The sequence below is a fragment of the Myotis daubentonii genome, chromosome 3 (genome assembly GCF_963259705.1).
Source record: "Myotis daubentonii chromosome 3, mMyoDau2.1, whole genome shotgun sequence".
Classification (NCBI taxonomy): Eukaryota; Metazoa; Chordata; class Mammalia; order Chiroptera; family Vespertilionidae; genus Myotis; species Myotis daubentonii.
The window spans coordinates 88,498,019-88,515,202 of NC_081842.1; the positions used below are offsets into that span (position 1 = coordinate 88,498,019).

Here is a 17,184-nt window from a genome sequence, read left to right on the forward strand (position 1 = left end):
GCAAATTGATGCAACAAAGATGGCGGCAGCCGGGCTGGAACAAAAGATGGCAATGACAAAGGCGTTCTGCCCCACCCCGGCTGCTCCGGGCCTCTGCGCAGCGCATGTGCACTGGTGCAGAGTGGGCGGGGCGGGACACCTGCTATAAATGGGGGGTGGGGGGGGGTGAGCATGGAGGGAATTATAGGAGGGCGGCAGGGCCAGAACAAAGATGGAAGGCAGCTCCGGCAGGAGCAAAGGGGGAAGGCAGCGGCCAGAGCGAAGGCCTGGGTCCCAGTGCTGGAGGGAAGCCGGTGCCAGCAGCCAGGGGAAGGAAGGCCTTTTCTTGCACGAATCTTCATGCATCAGGCCTCTAATAGATAGATAGGTAGGTAGATAGATAGATAGATAGATATCCATATATCTATATATATACACACATTTTTTTCACAGTACATACTCCAATGTTATGCAGCTATCTATTAGTAAGTACTGAAAGAAGCACTTCTTTTCCTCCTCTATCTTTTCTCCTTTTATTTTACTGTATTGTACTATGTTTTACCACAAATGGAGCCAGAAAATGAGCCTGCCCCGTTCTTTCTCAAAGTTAATTAACTGGTCAATTACAGTTGCTCAACCATAAATAACTAACTCATTACGTTCTCCATGCCTTCTCCTACACAGTTAAACACTGCTAAACAAAAGAACAGACTAATGGTCATCCTACATTCATAATCAGCACAAATGGTTCTGCAGGTCAATTCAATCCACCTATCTATGAAGCTTTATAGCTCCACCTTAAATCTCCAACCACCCCAGGTACTTTCAACAGATGAACTCTCCTCCTACCTCAAAGCTCCTATATAAAGCAACCTCTCCATTTGTGCTTTAAATCTTGTCCTTCCCTTTTCAGAATCTTATACTTTATCTCTTCTTTCTTTTGCAGATTTACCTCTTCCTTTCAAATGAATCTATCAGTCTCATCAGATTTTAACCGTATCGATTTCTCACCAATTTTGTTTTAAATCCTCACCTGCAATCCACAACCTCTTCAGCTCCACCTATATCTTTCCTTCTTTATAAGTTATCTTTACTTACTGTATTCCTTTGCCTCCCATACTTTAAACTATTCCAGTCTGATTCCTGCTATCACTACATCAGAATAGCTCTGCTTAAAGTCACCAAAGACCTCCATGTAATTCAATGGTTCAATCTCAATGGCTTTTGAAGCCAGTTACCATTCACTCTATCCTAAAACATTCCCTTCCTGTGTCTTACTTAATACACAGTTCCTTGGTTTTCTCCAACCTCTTTAATTCTTCTCAGATTTCATTTGAAGACTCAACTTTTCCTACAAAGCCATTTAACTGTGGAGTTCCTGAAGCTTCACTTCTAGGTCTTCTTTTCCCATTCTACACTCTCTCTCTATGTAAGCTCATTCAAATACCATCCACACAGCTTTGATGACCTGCCTCACTTCTGAGTTCTAAATTCTGTAAATCCAGCTTTAAGAACTCTCCTTGGATAAGGAAAGTTACCTTAAATTCTTTGGTTTAGTTTGAAATCAAAGAGTCTTAGCAGAGTTCAATTTGCTCAAGAATCCCAAAACAGGCAAGACTTTTATTAGCCCCCCCATTGTATATTACAGTAGTGCCCCCCACCCACCCACGGTCTCACTTTCTGGAATTTCAGTTACCTAGTCAATTGTGATCCAAAAATATTATATGGAAAATTCCAGAAATAAACAATGTGTAAGTTTTAAATTGCATGCCATTCTATGTAGTATGATGAAATCTTGCACAGTCCCGTGCTTTCCCACCCATACATGGACCATCCCTTTGTGCAGTGTATCTACCTCACTTCATCTCATCACATAGGCACTGTATCATCTCACATCATCACAAGGGGGAGTACAGTACAATAAGAATATTTTGAGAGACAGACCACATAATTTTTATTATATTATACTGTTATAATTGTTCTATTTCATTATTAGTTATTGTTATAACGTTCTTACTGTGCCTAATCTATAAATTAAACTTTATCAGGGTATGTATATAATAAAAAAACACACAGTATATGTAAGGTTTGGTACCATTCATGGTTTCAGGCATCCACTGGGGGTCTTGGAATGTATCCTCCATGGGTAAGGGGGGACTACTGTATTGTACACCTTTTCTTTATAGACTTATCAAAGTTATAACTGTATACAAAACCAGGGACAATACTGTTTGCTCACAACTACTACATGTCCAATGCCTTATATAACCAAAAACCCTAGTAACAACATCTTTTTCTACTGCTTACATGAGTCTTTCAGCAATTTTCATATTCACCACTGCTTAGGAGTTGAGAGTACTGAATTTCTGGTACAGAGGGTCAGTGTAATGGACTTTAGGCCCTATGTCACACATTATATAGATCGACCTCCTCTCAGGTTTAGTTTGCCACCAGTGTTCCACAACAATGATTGGGTCTCATCCTAGAGAGCAGATCCATACTGAACAGAGTGTGCTGCTGAAATGATTAACTGATCTGTCAAAGAAATAGGGAGCCAAGAAATCGATGTAATATATATTACATGAAAACTGAAAGTTATCTTAGATTTACTATAAATTACAAAACTTAAAAATACTTGGACTAGGTACCACTATAATTGATTTACAATATAACTAAAGTTAATATTCAGTTAAATGAATTACTCTAGATTTTAAATGCCCTAATATCCTTACTGTTATATATTAATATACATTTAAAATGGCATATCAATTGACCATATTTTACTGACCATACTTTATTTTTTCAAATACCTCATCAGATACATATTTTACCACACCTTACCTAGAGTGGGGGTTTGAGCCTGCAACTGAAGTACAGGCCCTTGACCAGAAGAATCAAACCCGCAACCCTTCAGTCTGCAGATGCACACTCTATCCACCGAGCCAAACCCGCTAGGACTGTACTCTTTTTTATTAAGCTAAAAACTAATTTGAGACTTCTAGCACATTGAACACACATTTACTTCTGCTCCCTCTCAAAAAACCCACTAAGATAGCAGTAAAAAATATTTTTGTTTTAAAAGACCTAAACCCATTAAAGAGGAAAACAATGAAAAAGGAGAAATGACAGACAACATTTAGGTAGCTATTATTTAGGGAGGAGGGAGGAGGAATGAGGGAGGAGGGAGGAGGGAACAAGCTGATTTGTGCTGAACCCCAGAAAAATTTCAGGAACCTGAAACACTACAGACTTCTAAAAGTGGAGGTAAAAGAGTCAAAAACAGAAAGATCAGTTGAACATCTCCCCCAGATCCCCTTCCCTATTAGATCAACGGACACTAATTCTCTAGAGAGGCTGAACTCATAATGGGGCAGGGAAGGAAGGGATTGGAGAGAAGAAAAGGGTATATAGAGAACACAAAAGGTAAAATCAAAGGGTACATACTGAACAATGGTAAGGCAGTCCCTACCTCATCCATCAAGGAGGCTAACTGATCATATCTACAACTAAGAAAAAATTTATTTATAACCATAGAGGTAAATATCATAAAAGTTAAACAGTTGCAATTAGTTGCCCCTGGGGAATATGTGGGGAAGGAAAGGAATAGTGTATGAATTGCTATTTTTTATTATAAGCTGTAGGGGGGGAAAAAACAAAAAAAATGGTTGCCTCTACAATACCCATTCTTGTTTTCTTCCTTCCTAACAGAATCATAGACAGATTTTTATCAGGGGGAAAAAATACCAAAAAAAAGTTATCTAATATTCTTTTCAGATGGGGATAGTTAATAAGACTTAGGTCAAGGTGTTTTTTGGCTAACCCCCAAAAAACCCTGATCTACTACTTTGAACTCAGATGTGATGGCTGGAACTCCAACAACTGTTTTGGATGATGAGACAAAGATAAGAAAGCAAATGATGGTACAATGATAAAGCCACCATAAAATCCCCACACTATCTATTCAAGACCTAACATGAATAAAAAGTCATGTTTAAGATATTTAAATCAGGACTTGATTAGCAGCAAAATGCAATTCCTAATATGTTGTCTTACATGACTTTTTAAACTAAGTATACATAAAACATTTATAAAAATTAAAAGTAAATTTTTGCCCTACCTGGTTTGGCTGAGTGGATACAGCTTTGGCCTGTGGACTAAAGGGTCCCAAATGTGATTCCAGTCAAGGGCAAGGCAATTTACCTCGGTTGCAGGCTCAATTCCCTGCTCTTGTTAGGATGTGTGGGGAGACAACCAATCGATGTGAGACACACTGATGCTTCTCTCTCTGTGTCTCTCCCCCTCTCTTCCACTCTCTCTAAAAATCAATGAAAAAATATCCTTAAAGAAAGTGAATTTTAAAATAATTCTAATTAGTAGCAATTGTTAAAAATTAACGTAAATAGTTCCAGAAGGCTATTCAAGAAGCAATTTGTTTGAAAACCTAATCATTTTTCCCATTAGAAATAATGTAAATTGAGTTAATCTGTTCCAGACTCACAAATGATTCCCTATTTTAACCTTTCTCAAGTGATGGTTGTTTCATGAGCACTGTCACACCTTGGCAGTATCAGTACTCTTGATGGCCTCTCTATATTTTAAAATTGTGCTAATCACCTATTTCACCAAGCCATACTCCATAGCTAGATCAGACACATGAACACCTCTATCATACTTTGCAATTATTTCTTTTTTAAAGCTCTATCATTGTTCTCACAATTTCTTTTTCACTTTGCTGCTATCACTAACCTCATTAGAATCCATGGTGACTTGGATCCATGTATTTAATAATAATAAGCAATAGCATAAGCAAAAAAAAAAAAAAAAAAACACACACAAAAATATTTACAGCACAATTTCCTGAGATGTTAACAGAACAAGGTTTAGCAGTAAACTGACTCATACTCAGGCATTCTCTCCATTGTCACGTAAGAGACACGTGACTGATGTCTAACCCGTGTGGCTCAGTGGATAGAGCATCGGCCTATGGACTGAAGGGTCCCAGGTTCAATTCCGTCAAGGGCATGTACCTTGGTTGCAGGCACATCCCCAATTGGGGGTGTACAGGAGGCAGCCGATCAATGATTCTCTCTCATTGATGTTTCTAACTCTCTATCCCTCTCCCTTCCGCTCTGTAAAAAATCAATAAAATATATTTTAAAAAAGACACGTGACTGAGCATAGAGTATCAGCATGAAAGGGTTGTCAAGTCAGAACCCAAGTTTTGTTGGAAAACTGAGACTTTTTTATGTGAACAACGTGGTAGAGAACTGAATTGCTCTAGATGGGAGACGTACAAGAACCAAGGCTTCACATACTGTATGTTCAACATCATCCCTGTCCTCTACTGTCCCTAGATGCTAATAGCAACCTATCCCAATTAGGACAATCAAAAATTTCTCCAGACATTACCAAATGTCCCCTGCAGGAAACATAATCTCTGAGAAAATGTAGCTGCTATTGCAAATTATTTAGGGCTTTATTGGAGCATTCAGCTTTTCTAGATAAATAACAGAATTTCAGAATTATAACATTTCTAAATTTTCTCTAAAGTTTTTTGTGGGATACAAACTATAAGTGACCTTCATATTGAATTATCTCTAATGTCCCTCTTAAATTTTCAAAGAATTTCACATGAGAAATATTAACAGCCTTTGTCTAATTATGTCTATCTACATGCTAGGTATAGTACTGAACATTTCATGGTCATTCTCTCCTTTTATACTCATGACATCCTCATGGGATGACTATTAACCCCATTTTAGTAAGAAACAATTTTAAAGTATTTTAATCAACATATCAAAGTATTTCCAGAAATACTTATCATTCACTGTAATCATTCTAGCACTGAGCTACTTGTTTAGTTTACAATCAATTTATGATCAAAGCATTTCAATACATCTAGCAAAAAAGTAAGTTCGATTATTATAATCTTCAAGAATAGGGGAAATGTTCACAGCACCTAACAAGTCAGAGAAATAATAATCAGACTGTTCCTTGAAATATTTTTAACACTATGGCCCAATGAAAGCCTACTTTTAAACTTTTTCATCCTTGATTCCCTGAGTACATCCAGTTACTATTTTTTCCCCTTTGCACAACTTGTCATAAATAATTCACTTTATAATTATTTGCAAATTTATTTGTAATTTTAATCTGCCTTTCAGTAGAAATTGAAGTCTGGATTCAAATCACAGCTGGTCCACCTACCAGAAATGAAGACAAATTTAACTATGAAACTTGCATAACGGGACCTACCTGAAGGCTTTAAGAGTTAGTAGGACCCTCAATAAAAATTAATTTCCCCTTCCTTTCATCCTCAAAGTAAATTAAATATAAATTAAGAGCTAATTTAAGCATTTGTTGAGAGTCCACTAATAAGAGTTAAGGGAGGATGTGATAGGGGCAGTTAGTGGACATTACGACAAGTAACTATTTGGAAATTAACACTTACAATCTCCCAAATCCATCATCACAAAAATCAGTTTAAGCCTAAGGGACTATTCCCTTAGTCTAAGATTTTATAATTACTGGTATTGTTTCTCAAGTAAAGAAGTATATCCCCAAATGCATTGAATGGATGCATAATTTATCACTTATATTACCTATTGTCTTCTGTTGTATTTTCCCTTGTGGTAAAAGACACAGAACCTCCCCTTCACCCACACAACTAACTGCCCAAGACATTTTTATTCAGATTTCTTTCTAAAAGGAGAAATATAAATTGGAGCCTTTCTTTTCAGTGAACAAGACTGTGAGTATAAATCATATATTTCATTAACTGTCACCCATCCAAGCGCATATTATCCATTTTATGGATTACTCACAATTAAGTCATTCACTAATGAGTGCAAGTTACTTAATATTACTTTACCCTTAGTAAATATTAGGAAACCAAATGTTAAAAAGAAAAAAAAAAAAACAATCATTGGGAATTAGATTACATAATCCACTTCTTCCTTTGGTGGCAAATAAAACAGAACTACTATACTGTTAGAATTTATTAATCAATGCATAAAATTCAACTTAACATAGGTAATCTTTTATTCTATCTTAATGTTTTAGTACAAAAACAAAAAAACTTCACAAAGCTCACCTGCAGGGTGGATCCAGGACAGGAGCCCTAAGAACAGATCTATTGCTAATCTAGAATATTATAAAACATATAAGGTTTCAGGTAAAAGTTGGTAGCATAAAAGTATGTCAGCATAACTTAACTCATAACTTAGCAATGTAAAAATAAAAGTTTAAGTTCTTCCTGTTTAGTTTTATTTCCTTGTATATTTAGGTGGTATTGGAGTTTTTTAAAATAGCCAACTTCATTGGTACCTAAGATAACTTACTGTCACTGTTCAGACACTGTATTTCACAGGCTAAATGTATTCATCTGTTCTTAAAACTGATTTCAAGAAATATAATAAGAGTTAAAGATTCTCCAAAAATGTTCTGGCCCTCAAATAAAATTTCAATGCAATTTCAGCAATTAAGGGTTATTTGATCAAGTAAATTAAAGCTAAAGGTAACCAAAACCAACTTGCTTATTAATGATATCAAAAGGAAAACAGGCCCAGCCTGTGTGGTTCAGTGGTTGAGCACTGACCTATGAACCAGGAGGTCACTGTTGGATTCCTGGTCAGGGCACATGCCTGGGTTGCAGGCTCTATCCCTAGTGTGAGGCATGCAGGAGGCAGGTGATCAATGATTCTCATCATTGATGTATCTACCTTTCTCTCCCTCTCCCTTCCTCTCTGAAATCAATAAAAATATATTTTAAAAAAGCAAAAGAGAAAATAAAAAGATTTTCAGCCTATGAATATATTAAAAAAGATCAATCATAAACTAATTTTCAGATGTTTAAAATTCCCATAGATACGAAGTCTACCGATAACATGGGTTCCAGATATAAGACATATAGTTAGAAAACAAGTATTGTAAAGACACTGAACCTCTAAATCCAGTGAATACCACTACCAAAATAAATAAAAATAAGAAAAAATATTTTCAAGAAAGTCACTAAATAGAGAGCAATGCCAAAGAAAAAATACACGCCCTTTATACCAAGACAGTTTCCACCTTCTTATTTATGATAAGAAGGAATGAACCAAAAATCAAAAGACAGTTTAAAGTATTAAAAACTTGCCTGAAGCCAAAACCGGTTTGGCTCAGTGGATAGAGCGTCGGCCTGCGGACTGAAGGGTCCCAGGTTCGATTCCGGTCAAGGGCATGTACCTGGGTTGCAGGCACATCCCTGGTGGGAGATGTGCAGGAGGCAGCTGATCGATGTTTCTCGCTCATCGATGTTTCTAACTCTCTATCTCTCTCCCTTCCTCTCTGTAAAAAATCAATAAAATATATTTTTAAAAAATAAAAATAAAAAAATAAAAACTTGCCTGAAAATTTCAATTCCATCCTTTCCCTTTCAATGTTTGGAAAGGCATAAAAATCAAATTTCAGCAAATATGATGCTTACTTCCTGTTAACTTTATTTTCTACTTGTTAACAGAATGAAATAGCTAACTTCAATTAATATGTAAAGGATCCAAACCCATTTGTTAGAAGAAGAAACGGTGGGATAGAGAGATTAAGTAACTTGTCCAAGGTAACAACTAGGAAGTGGTGGAGCCATGATTTGAACTCTATTCAAAAGATAATGAACAAATTAAAAAATAAATAAATAAAAGAATGGGTTAAAAAAAAAAAAAAGAGTAAAACTTTCTGCCGAAACAGTTTGCAAAACAAGACTGTTGTGAATGAGAAAAAATGTTTATAAATATATGTAGATGTGAATGTAGATGACACAACTTTACCCCTAGAAGTACTTTGGTGCTATAACATCTGATTATGGCCAAACACTTGAAACTACATCAAATCAGAGTGACAACTGACCAAGTAAATAATTAATTGTCACTGTTCGGTCGAGGAAAGGGGATAAGAAAAGAAAAGATGACAATCACACTGTCTTAACCCCGCCTCCCCCCCCCCCCAAAAAAAAAGTATCTAAAACACCGTGGGTCAGCGCCTAAACCAACAGGATTGTCCCGGCGGGGTCTCGTGCAGGGATGACAGGAGACCCTAGCAGAGGGGGAGGGGTGGCGATGACAGGAGAGGGAGCGGCAGAGGCACCGCAAGCCCCGATCTCCGAAAAAGGGGGTCCGCGGGGGCACCAGGGGCGGAGAAGGGAAGGCAGGAAATGTTGCCAGAGATTCCAAATGAAGTGAGCAGGAACTGGGTGGGAAGCACAAGAAGGCGGGACCCTCGGGCAGAAAGGGGTCTGTCTGGGGAAGGGGAGGCATGTCAGTACTCCAGCGCTTTCCTGCCAGCTGACCCTCCGCTCCAGCCTCTCCACCCGCGACAAACTCTCACTTTTTCAGCAACCCTTAGACCCACGGGTCATGCCCGTCTCGCTCCCCGCTCCCCGCCCCCCACCCAAGCCGGATAGGTGGAGGGGGGAGCTTCACCCTCACTCTCCTTGTTGGGCTGGCGGAGTGAGCACCGGACACAGCCCTGATTCGAGGACGAGGAGGCCAGGAGACGCAGGGAGGCCCAGTACACGGGTGACAAGTCCGAGCGGCCGACGGGCGCCTCACCTGACAGAAGCGTCGGCAGTAATCCCGACTGCTGATCCCGACGACGCCGCCACCGCAGCTGCTGCCGCCAGTGCCGTCGTTGCCGTCGCCCGCAACTCCAAGCCCCGCAGGGCCTGGCGGGGACTCCACAATGGCCACGAGCTCTTCTCCGAGGCGTTCGGCCTCTTGATCGCTCTCTTCCTCCGCCATGAGGCTCTCGCCGCCCAGCGCGTACCAGCCCCTGCGCCGCCGCCGCCGCCGCTGTAGCAGCCTCGGCTAACCTCCTCCTCCTCTAGTTCCCTCCCCCTTCTCTCCGCCCCTGGTGGACGGGGGCCTCTCGTCTGGCTCTACTTCCGGCTCCGCCCACCCACGCCCCTAGTTTTCAATGGAGAAGTCTAGCCGCCAATCATGCACATGCCCGCCTTCCTACTACCATTGGTCAAGGCATCCGTCTGTTTGATAGCACCGCTGTCAATTGGCCAGCGCTGCTCGGCGGTTGCTGGGGCCCGCCTACGAGCTTTGCCATAGGCGGTGCGGGAGGACGGGGCGCGGTGGGGGACACGGCGGCCGCCGCGGGGCTCGACCGGGCAACGGCGGCGGCGGCGGCGGCAACGACGACAAGTCCTTCTCTTCCCTCACCCCCTTGCTCCTTTTTCTCTTCCTCCTCCTTTCCTTTCTGGCCGGCTCTCGTCCACTTCCCCTAGAGGCCGCCCGGATCCTACGGTAACGAGAAGCTAGGGAGGCCGAGGGTGGGCCCGGCCGTTGGTGCAGGCTCTGGGCCCGGGGCCTTCCTGCCCGAACGGGAGCCGGGGGCGGAGCCGGGGCGTCGTAGTCGGCGGATGGAAGGGGGAGGAGACGGGAAGCCTGACAGCGGCCGCCCCGTCAGGCGCCTACCGCCTCCTCCCCTGAGACTGCCGCCAACTAGGCTGTCTAGTGGCGGGGCCCACGGCCGGCAGCTGGGACGCGGCCCTGCCCAGCTAGCGGGGCTGGGGCGGCGGGCCCGGCGTGCTGGGGCTGGCGCGGGAGGAGGGCGTCTAGACGGCGAGAACGCCCCGCGCCCCGCCTTCCCCTCGCTCTCCGGAACCCTGGGGCCCGGGGCGCGCGGCCAGGTGCCGAGGCGGGGCGGGCCGCCGGGAAGGGAACGGGCTGCGGAGTGTTGGGGTCCGCGTTGGGGTCGGGACTTGCGGTGTCGAGTTCCCTAGAGAGAGAGGTTTTAAAGACACCTGCGTGGTGGCGGTTCTTGGTGTCCCTGTTCACGTTTTCGCCCGCCCTTCTTTTTCTCCCTACCCCCATTTTTTTCTTCCCATTTGTTTCGTGTTTTGCAGTAAAGGCATGCCTTCCCCGCATCTCAGGGAAAACAGGGTGCAAGCCCAGAAACTATTTGCCCACCACCACTTGTTGAAACACGGATTTTGAAAGCGTCTCCGGTTGGAACCAACGGAAAGTGCCAGGATTTCATGCATCTCTGGTCTTGCGCTGGGACCCTTTACTAGTAAGTATCCAGACGGAAAAAACTGGAAACTCATCAGGTAAACATTTAAACTTGAAAACGGATGACTTCTATTTTGCTCTAGTAAGTGATTTGCTGCTTCTGTTTTGTTAGCTAATTCCTGCTCTTAACTTCGTTCGCGCTTAAAATATCTTTACCTTCTTTTGAAAACACTTTTGTTCTTCAGGTCTGTAAACTCAAGCATCCTCTGCTTGGTAGATGTTTGCTTTTGCAGTAACACAAACAGACTTTTGAAAGTTACAAGACATTGGATGTGTAGGCCTTTCACATTATCACAAGTAATTGGGCATTTTATGCCTCAGAGAATAACGAACATTTTTTAAAGTTTGAAATTAAACTATTTAAAGACAGAAGATTTTTCACATTGAAAGATTTAGGCATTACTGGGCACAAATACTTAATGTTGTTTTATAACTAGTTTAGAGCCATTAATAATTGGGACTGATTTGCTATAGGTGTATAAAATATAAATCATTAACTTAAGGTACACACATATAATGGTAATTCACTGTTTATTGGGCAGGAATCATATCTGCTTTATCTTCCATTGAACACCTGTAGCCAACACAATATTTGGCACATGAAAGCTATACATTAAACAGATTTTTAACACGTTAAGCCCCCTGTCAGTCACCGGTGACTGACACTATACTTTCCCTCCCAAAGACAAAACAGGCTGGGTGCTCAACATGTTAATAGAATATTTTAATTAATCCTATTAAAACCTAAGTTTTATCATGCTTTTCAGAATTTATGTAAAACATTAAGTCCTTCTCTGAGTTTATGTCCATAGACAATTTAAAGTTATTTTGAGATAGCTTTCAATATTACTCAGCTACAAGTTCTCTAACGTGGATTAACACCATTGTTTCTGATTACACTTATAAAGAAAACATGGTACCTATCATATTTCTATAGAACAGAATTCTATTTTCAATTCTATCAAATTCATTTGAATTTCTTATATCTAGGTTAATGTAAGAGCTTAACCCAAAGGCACATGCCTCAGGAAACAAATGGTCTCCACCAACAATATTTGTCCAATATCTCAAGTTTTCAGTGCCACTGGTTTTGGCAGTGATCATAAATGTTTGCAATTAGGATAAATTTTGAAATGATTAAGCTGCTTCTGAGATTAATATATGAAAAAATAGTAAAGATAATTTATTTATTCCATCAACAAATTGTGATTGAACATCTATCATATACTAGGCACTATGTTAATGAGTTTTTGGCTTTGTTCTAGCTGACTAGTTAAATGGAATAAATTAATAGATGTGAATATTAGTCTTTAATGGAAAAAAGTGTTAGAAAAAACACTGCCTATATCTTGATCATCACCTTTTGGAAAATTTAATAGAGGTGTATATATGCATTAATTCTTTGAATTCTATTTTTGCTTTAAAATATAATGATATTGTTTCTGATGTTACTTGTGTTCGGTCTGCTTTCTTGGCTTAGACTTTTTTTCACTGAGCAGTTGTGGAAATTATATTTACCTTCATATACAATTATGCCAGTTTATTTATCCCCGTTTGAACAAACTTTGTTAACAATTCCCTATGATTGTGTTCCTAAAATCAGTTGCCCCAGAACCGTGAAAAAAAAGAAGCTCTTTTAAACTTGAATACATATCTAAATTGAATGAAATTAATATAATACCCTAAATACTGACCTGTGATTAGGTTTTTCTAAAAGATAGTGACATCTGAAATAGGTGTAATTCTTTTTTCATAGTTTAAATTTATTTGAATTTCATCAAATTCAAGGAATGGATGTCGTTGTTACTAGTAATGGGTACACGATCTATTAATTTAAATTAAGTTTTCTGAAATCTATAATCTTAAAAATGTTTATACTTCTCTTGTTAACTGCTTCCCAAATGAACTGTTGTTATAACACGTTTTTTCTTGTCTTGAAAGAACCTTATTCAAAGTCAAAATGGAAAGATTTGTAGTGACAGCACCACCTGCTCGAAACCGTTCTAAGACTGCTTTGTATGTGACTCCCCTGGATCGAGTCACTGAGTTTGGAGGTGAGCTGCATGAAGATGGAGGAAAACTCTTCTGCACTTCTTGCAATGTGGTTCTGAATCATGTTCGCAAGTCTGCCATTAGTGACCACCTCAAGTCAAAGACTCATACCAAGAGGAAGGCAGAGTTTGAAGAGCAGAATGTGAGAAAGAAGCAAAGGCCCCTAACTGCATCCCTTCAGTGCAACAGTACTGCACAAACAGAGAAAGTCAGTGTTATCCAGGACTTTGTGAAAATGTGCCTGGAAGCCAACATCCCTCTTGAGAAGGCTGATCACCCAGCCGTCCGTGCTTTCCTGTCCCGCCATGTGAAGAATGGAGGCTCCATACCTAAGTCAGACCAGCTGAGGAGAGCATATCTGCCTGATGGATATGAAAATGAGAATCAGCTCCTCAACTCACAAGATTGTTGACCAGGAGGTTACCATCATTGTGATCGAGATTAAATAATGTGGAGTGTTAAAGTTATGTATTGATTATATGGTTCATTTTTATATTTATTTCGTTTAAAAATCATGTGATGCAAAATAGTTTTTCAATGTGTATATAGTTGCAAGCAAAAACAAAAATTCACCATAAAACTTACTGTTAATTTTAGTCACCAATGGTATAAAACAAAACTTAAGGTTTAAAGTGTGCTAGAATACCTTAAACCTGATGGTTATCTTTAAAGTTGAAGGTTTTTCTCCTGAAATATTTGTGCATGGAAGAACTGCCCTGCTGTTTTACCCTATTGCCATGTATGATTATTCCTTGTGAGAGTACTTAATTACTTGGATTGAAGACTAGCCTAGGAAATTGAAGCTGCTGCCAGGCAACACCACTCACAGTAACTTAAAGGAATTCTTTCTGATTAGAGGATCCTCCTCAAAATGGAAGCAGTGGTGGTAAACTGTTCTTGTATATTCAGATCCCTAGCAGAAAATGACTGTTTATTTCAAACTATGCTTTACTTTGTATATGATGTAGTTACTTAGCTATCCTTCAGTTCCTCACTGTATTTTCCCCCCTTTTTAAAGGCTTATTGTTATATTTAGTAACAACTTCAAGTGACCAAAAGACTAAAATCTTTTAATGTCAGTGCCAAAAGCCATAGGGAATTTTGCAGTGACACAATTTTAGTCTCTTAACATAAACACAACATTTTTGAACCATAGCTTTCATTTCAAGCATCATCTTGAGTTTGTAAGCTTTTTTTTTAATGTCTTGATGTTAAAAGACACCAGGATTATCATTTCAATTTAAACAGGTAGACACTTTATTGAGTTTTCTGTTCTTACAGAAAACTAGTAATTTTTTGCTGACAGATCAGAAAATAAGGAAATTACTTTCTATATATTAATTTTTCCATATGGTTTCATAAGAGTTTAGTTGGGATAAGTAGACTAGAAACAAGTTTACTTTCACTTTTATGTGCTTTGCCTCTGGTGGTACAAGGCTTTTAAATGGATGGTAAACATTGTCTAACAGTACAAGATTTTTGTAGTGGAGATCTGGCAGTATCCTGTATAACTCTTTGGGTGAGGAAATAATTAGTTCTGTTAGAGGTCAACCATGTTCAGGAAATGATCTCTGTCTGAACCTCACTATCTTTTAAGGTTATCAGAGACCCAAATTATATTTTTTAAAAACTAAACAGTGAAAACTTGGAGTATAGCTTTAAAAAACTCTTAAATTCTTTGAACGCATTCAAGTTAAAATACTTATATATTTCTATTACAAGCACTGACAAATGATGCCCTATGTTAACAGCAGGTATTATATTTAAGGTTATTTTACCACAAATCTTTATTTAAAAAAGAAAAGCCAAAGTAAGTAAGTAACAAGGTTTAGATTTTATATTTTTCAGAAACAGCTTTCCATTTCTAAATTTCTTTTACAGACTTAAGTTCCTAGCTCAGGTTGTCCAAGTGTCCGTCTGATACTAGATTTTATGTGGATTTTTTTAAATAAGCCTGCCACCAAAAATAAGAAAAAAAGGTCCCCTGTCAAAATTTGAATACCAATTTTCCTCATGTTCAGTTATATTAAAGTAGCACAATAAATTCCTAGAGTAGTGCTCTCATTGATAAAGCACATACATCAGAAGACCAGCAGCAAAACATAACCAAAATGTACTTTTTTTTTTTTTTACTTCCTCTAGTAAAGAATTTGCAGGCAACCATGTTTAATTTGAATTATCTATGATGGTAAAAAGTCTTAAGAAGCTAGGAAAGTAATTGAGTTTTATAGCGCTATTTTCAGAATACAAAAATAAGGTTAGATATGCAATCATTCTAATTTTTCAAAATACCATGTGATTTAGACTGCTCCCTATTGTTTGGGTATTAATTTGCACTGAAAGCTAATCTATAGTGGCAGAACAGTTTTCAGTAGTCTAAACTATAAACTGGATGGCATTCCACTGGAAAAACACCAATAATTCACATTTGAGTTTCTAGTAATTACAGATTTGATGATCATTTAGGTCCCATATAAATGTATTTCACCAGGCTCCAAACTATTCCCACACACACCATATATAGGGGCATAATCCATCCTCCTGCTATGATTATATCATGTCCTTAGAAGAGTTTTTCATCCTTTTGTGGAGGTTTAATATGTTCATTATAAAACTTCGTTCCCTGAGTCTGGTTAACCTTGTCTCATAGTTAAATAGATAAAGCAGAATGATTGTTTTAGCCTGCTCAAACGTACAAATCTGTGAAACGATGGTTGGCATATGTTAACAAATGAGAATATCTAAGAAGCATATACTGCTGTCAAGGTATAGTGGACGTGTGTTCTGAAGTTTTAAATCTTAACTATGTAGTGTTAGCGTGATACTATACTATTTGGGAAAATAGCATTTTCTATTTTATAAGTTGTATGCATAAACAAGATATGTAATATTTCATTTATAAACTGCCTTCAACACATGCTTACCTGTTAATAGTGTTTTCTTGAAATATAGTAGTATGTCTTCCAAAATTTCACTTTATGCTTACAATAAATAGTTCCTAGCTAGTTGAAATGTTAAATTCCTTATTGGTTTCTTTTGATTCTATGGGGCATATAGCAAGCCTAAAGGACATTGTAATCATTTCTTACGGGGTGAAAATCTAGAAAAATTGTGTATGAGAGCCTAAATAGTTATTTTATTCATTATCATCTTTGGGTTAGACTTCTTTTTCTTAACAAATGCTACTTCCAGTTAATGCATTTGGCCCTACTGAATTTTCAGGGACCAAAAAACTTCAAAGAAAAAGTTGTGCATCTTAAAATTGTAACCAATTAAGTATTGGCTTGGGATTGTTCTGAAGTATTTATTGCTTAAAAACTATTGTAAGTAACAGTTGGCAAGAACTCTAAGCAGAAAGTTCCATGTTAAAACTTTTGCCTGGAAGAATTTGTATGTGAATGTTAATGGAAAACACATTTAAACAAATTTAAAGTGGCTATAAATGAAAGCCACAGAAAATAATTTGGTGCTTAGTCTTTGTAAGGGCTCTCCATGGTTTGACTTGCCCCAACTGCTTTTAAATGAGTACATATCACCTTCATTAAATAGAAGATTCATTCTATAATTTCACTGGAAATACTAGCCTAAAATAAATTGCTTTAGCATCTGGTCAGCAATGATTAAAATGTGAATAGTGAAGTGGCTATCTTAATTAAACCTTGGTTTATCTGAATCCATACTGTCATAGACTTCTGAGGTAAATACAATTCTTACCTAGTATTCTACTTGTATCCAGAATACTGTATTCATTAAAATTTACTGTGTTCATTTTTGTATTCCTGTGCTTTTTTTTTTTCTTCATGCATGTGTTAGTATAAATGTGTCACTTTTAAAGTTTTGTCTCTGTGACTTTTAGAAATAAATTTCAAAGAATTTGTTTCAGAAATTTTTGAAAGCACATTTTGTTTTGTGAGTGAATAACATTTCATAATTCCAAAAGATCAACAGAATTTTACTAAATGAGTTTTATCTTTGTAGGATTATTCGTTCTTATGCTTAATATAAAAGCATGTATTCTGTCAAGAAAGAATCACATGAATATAGTAGAAATTATATAGGTAATATTTAAATAAACTTAATCAGTGCTTTTAAATGGAAA

The 17,184-nt window shown here is 38.4% G+C and overlaps 2 protein-coding genes across 6 annotated transcripts in view; one reads left to right on the forward strand and one right to left on the reverse strand.

Annotated features, from left to right (window-relative positions):
- ZNF654 (zinc finger protein 654) overlaps positions 1 to 9,937 on the reverse strand; it is a 123,965-nt gene extending 114,028 nt beyond the window's left edge. For all 3 annotated transcript variants that reach the window (XM_059688054.1, XM_059688053.1, XM_059688052.1), the window contains exon 1: positions 9,564 to 9,937. In XM_059688054.1, the coding sequence (XP_059544037.1) occupies positions 9,564 to 9,752 (189 nt within the window). In that variant the 5' untranslated portion in view covers positions 9,753 to 9,937. The remainder of the gene's footprint in view (positions 1 to 9,563) is intronic.
- A 149-nt stretch (positions 9,938 to 10,086) lies between these two features.
- CGGBP1 (CGG triplet repeat binding protein 1) lies at positions 10,087 to 16,853 on the forward strand. Of its 3 annotated transcripts, none has more exons than XM_059688063.1 (3): positions 10,087 to 10,265; positions 10,868 to 11,071; positions 12,975 to 16,853. In XM_059688063.1, the coding sequence occupies exon 3, from the start codon at positions 12,994 to 12,996 to the stop codon at positions 13,495 to 13,497; it is 504 nt and encodes a 167-aa protein (XP_059544046.1). In that variant the 5' UTR covers positions 10,087 to 10,265; positions 10,868 to 11,071; positions 12,975 to 12,993; the 3' UTR covers positions 13,498 to 16,853. The 3 variants fall into 3 exon arrangements, with proteins under 3 accessions (XP_059544046.1, XP_059544044.1, XP_059544045.1); XM_059688061.1 differs by having other exon boundaries at positions 10,091 to 10,265; positions 10,868 to 11,034; XM_059688062.1 differs by lacking the exon at positions 10,087 to 10,265 and adding an exon at positions 10,503 to 10,651 and having other exon boundaries at positions 10,868 to 11,034.
- Positions 16,854 to 17,184: the final 331 nt, after the last annotated feature.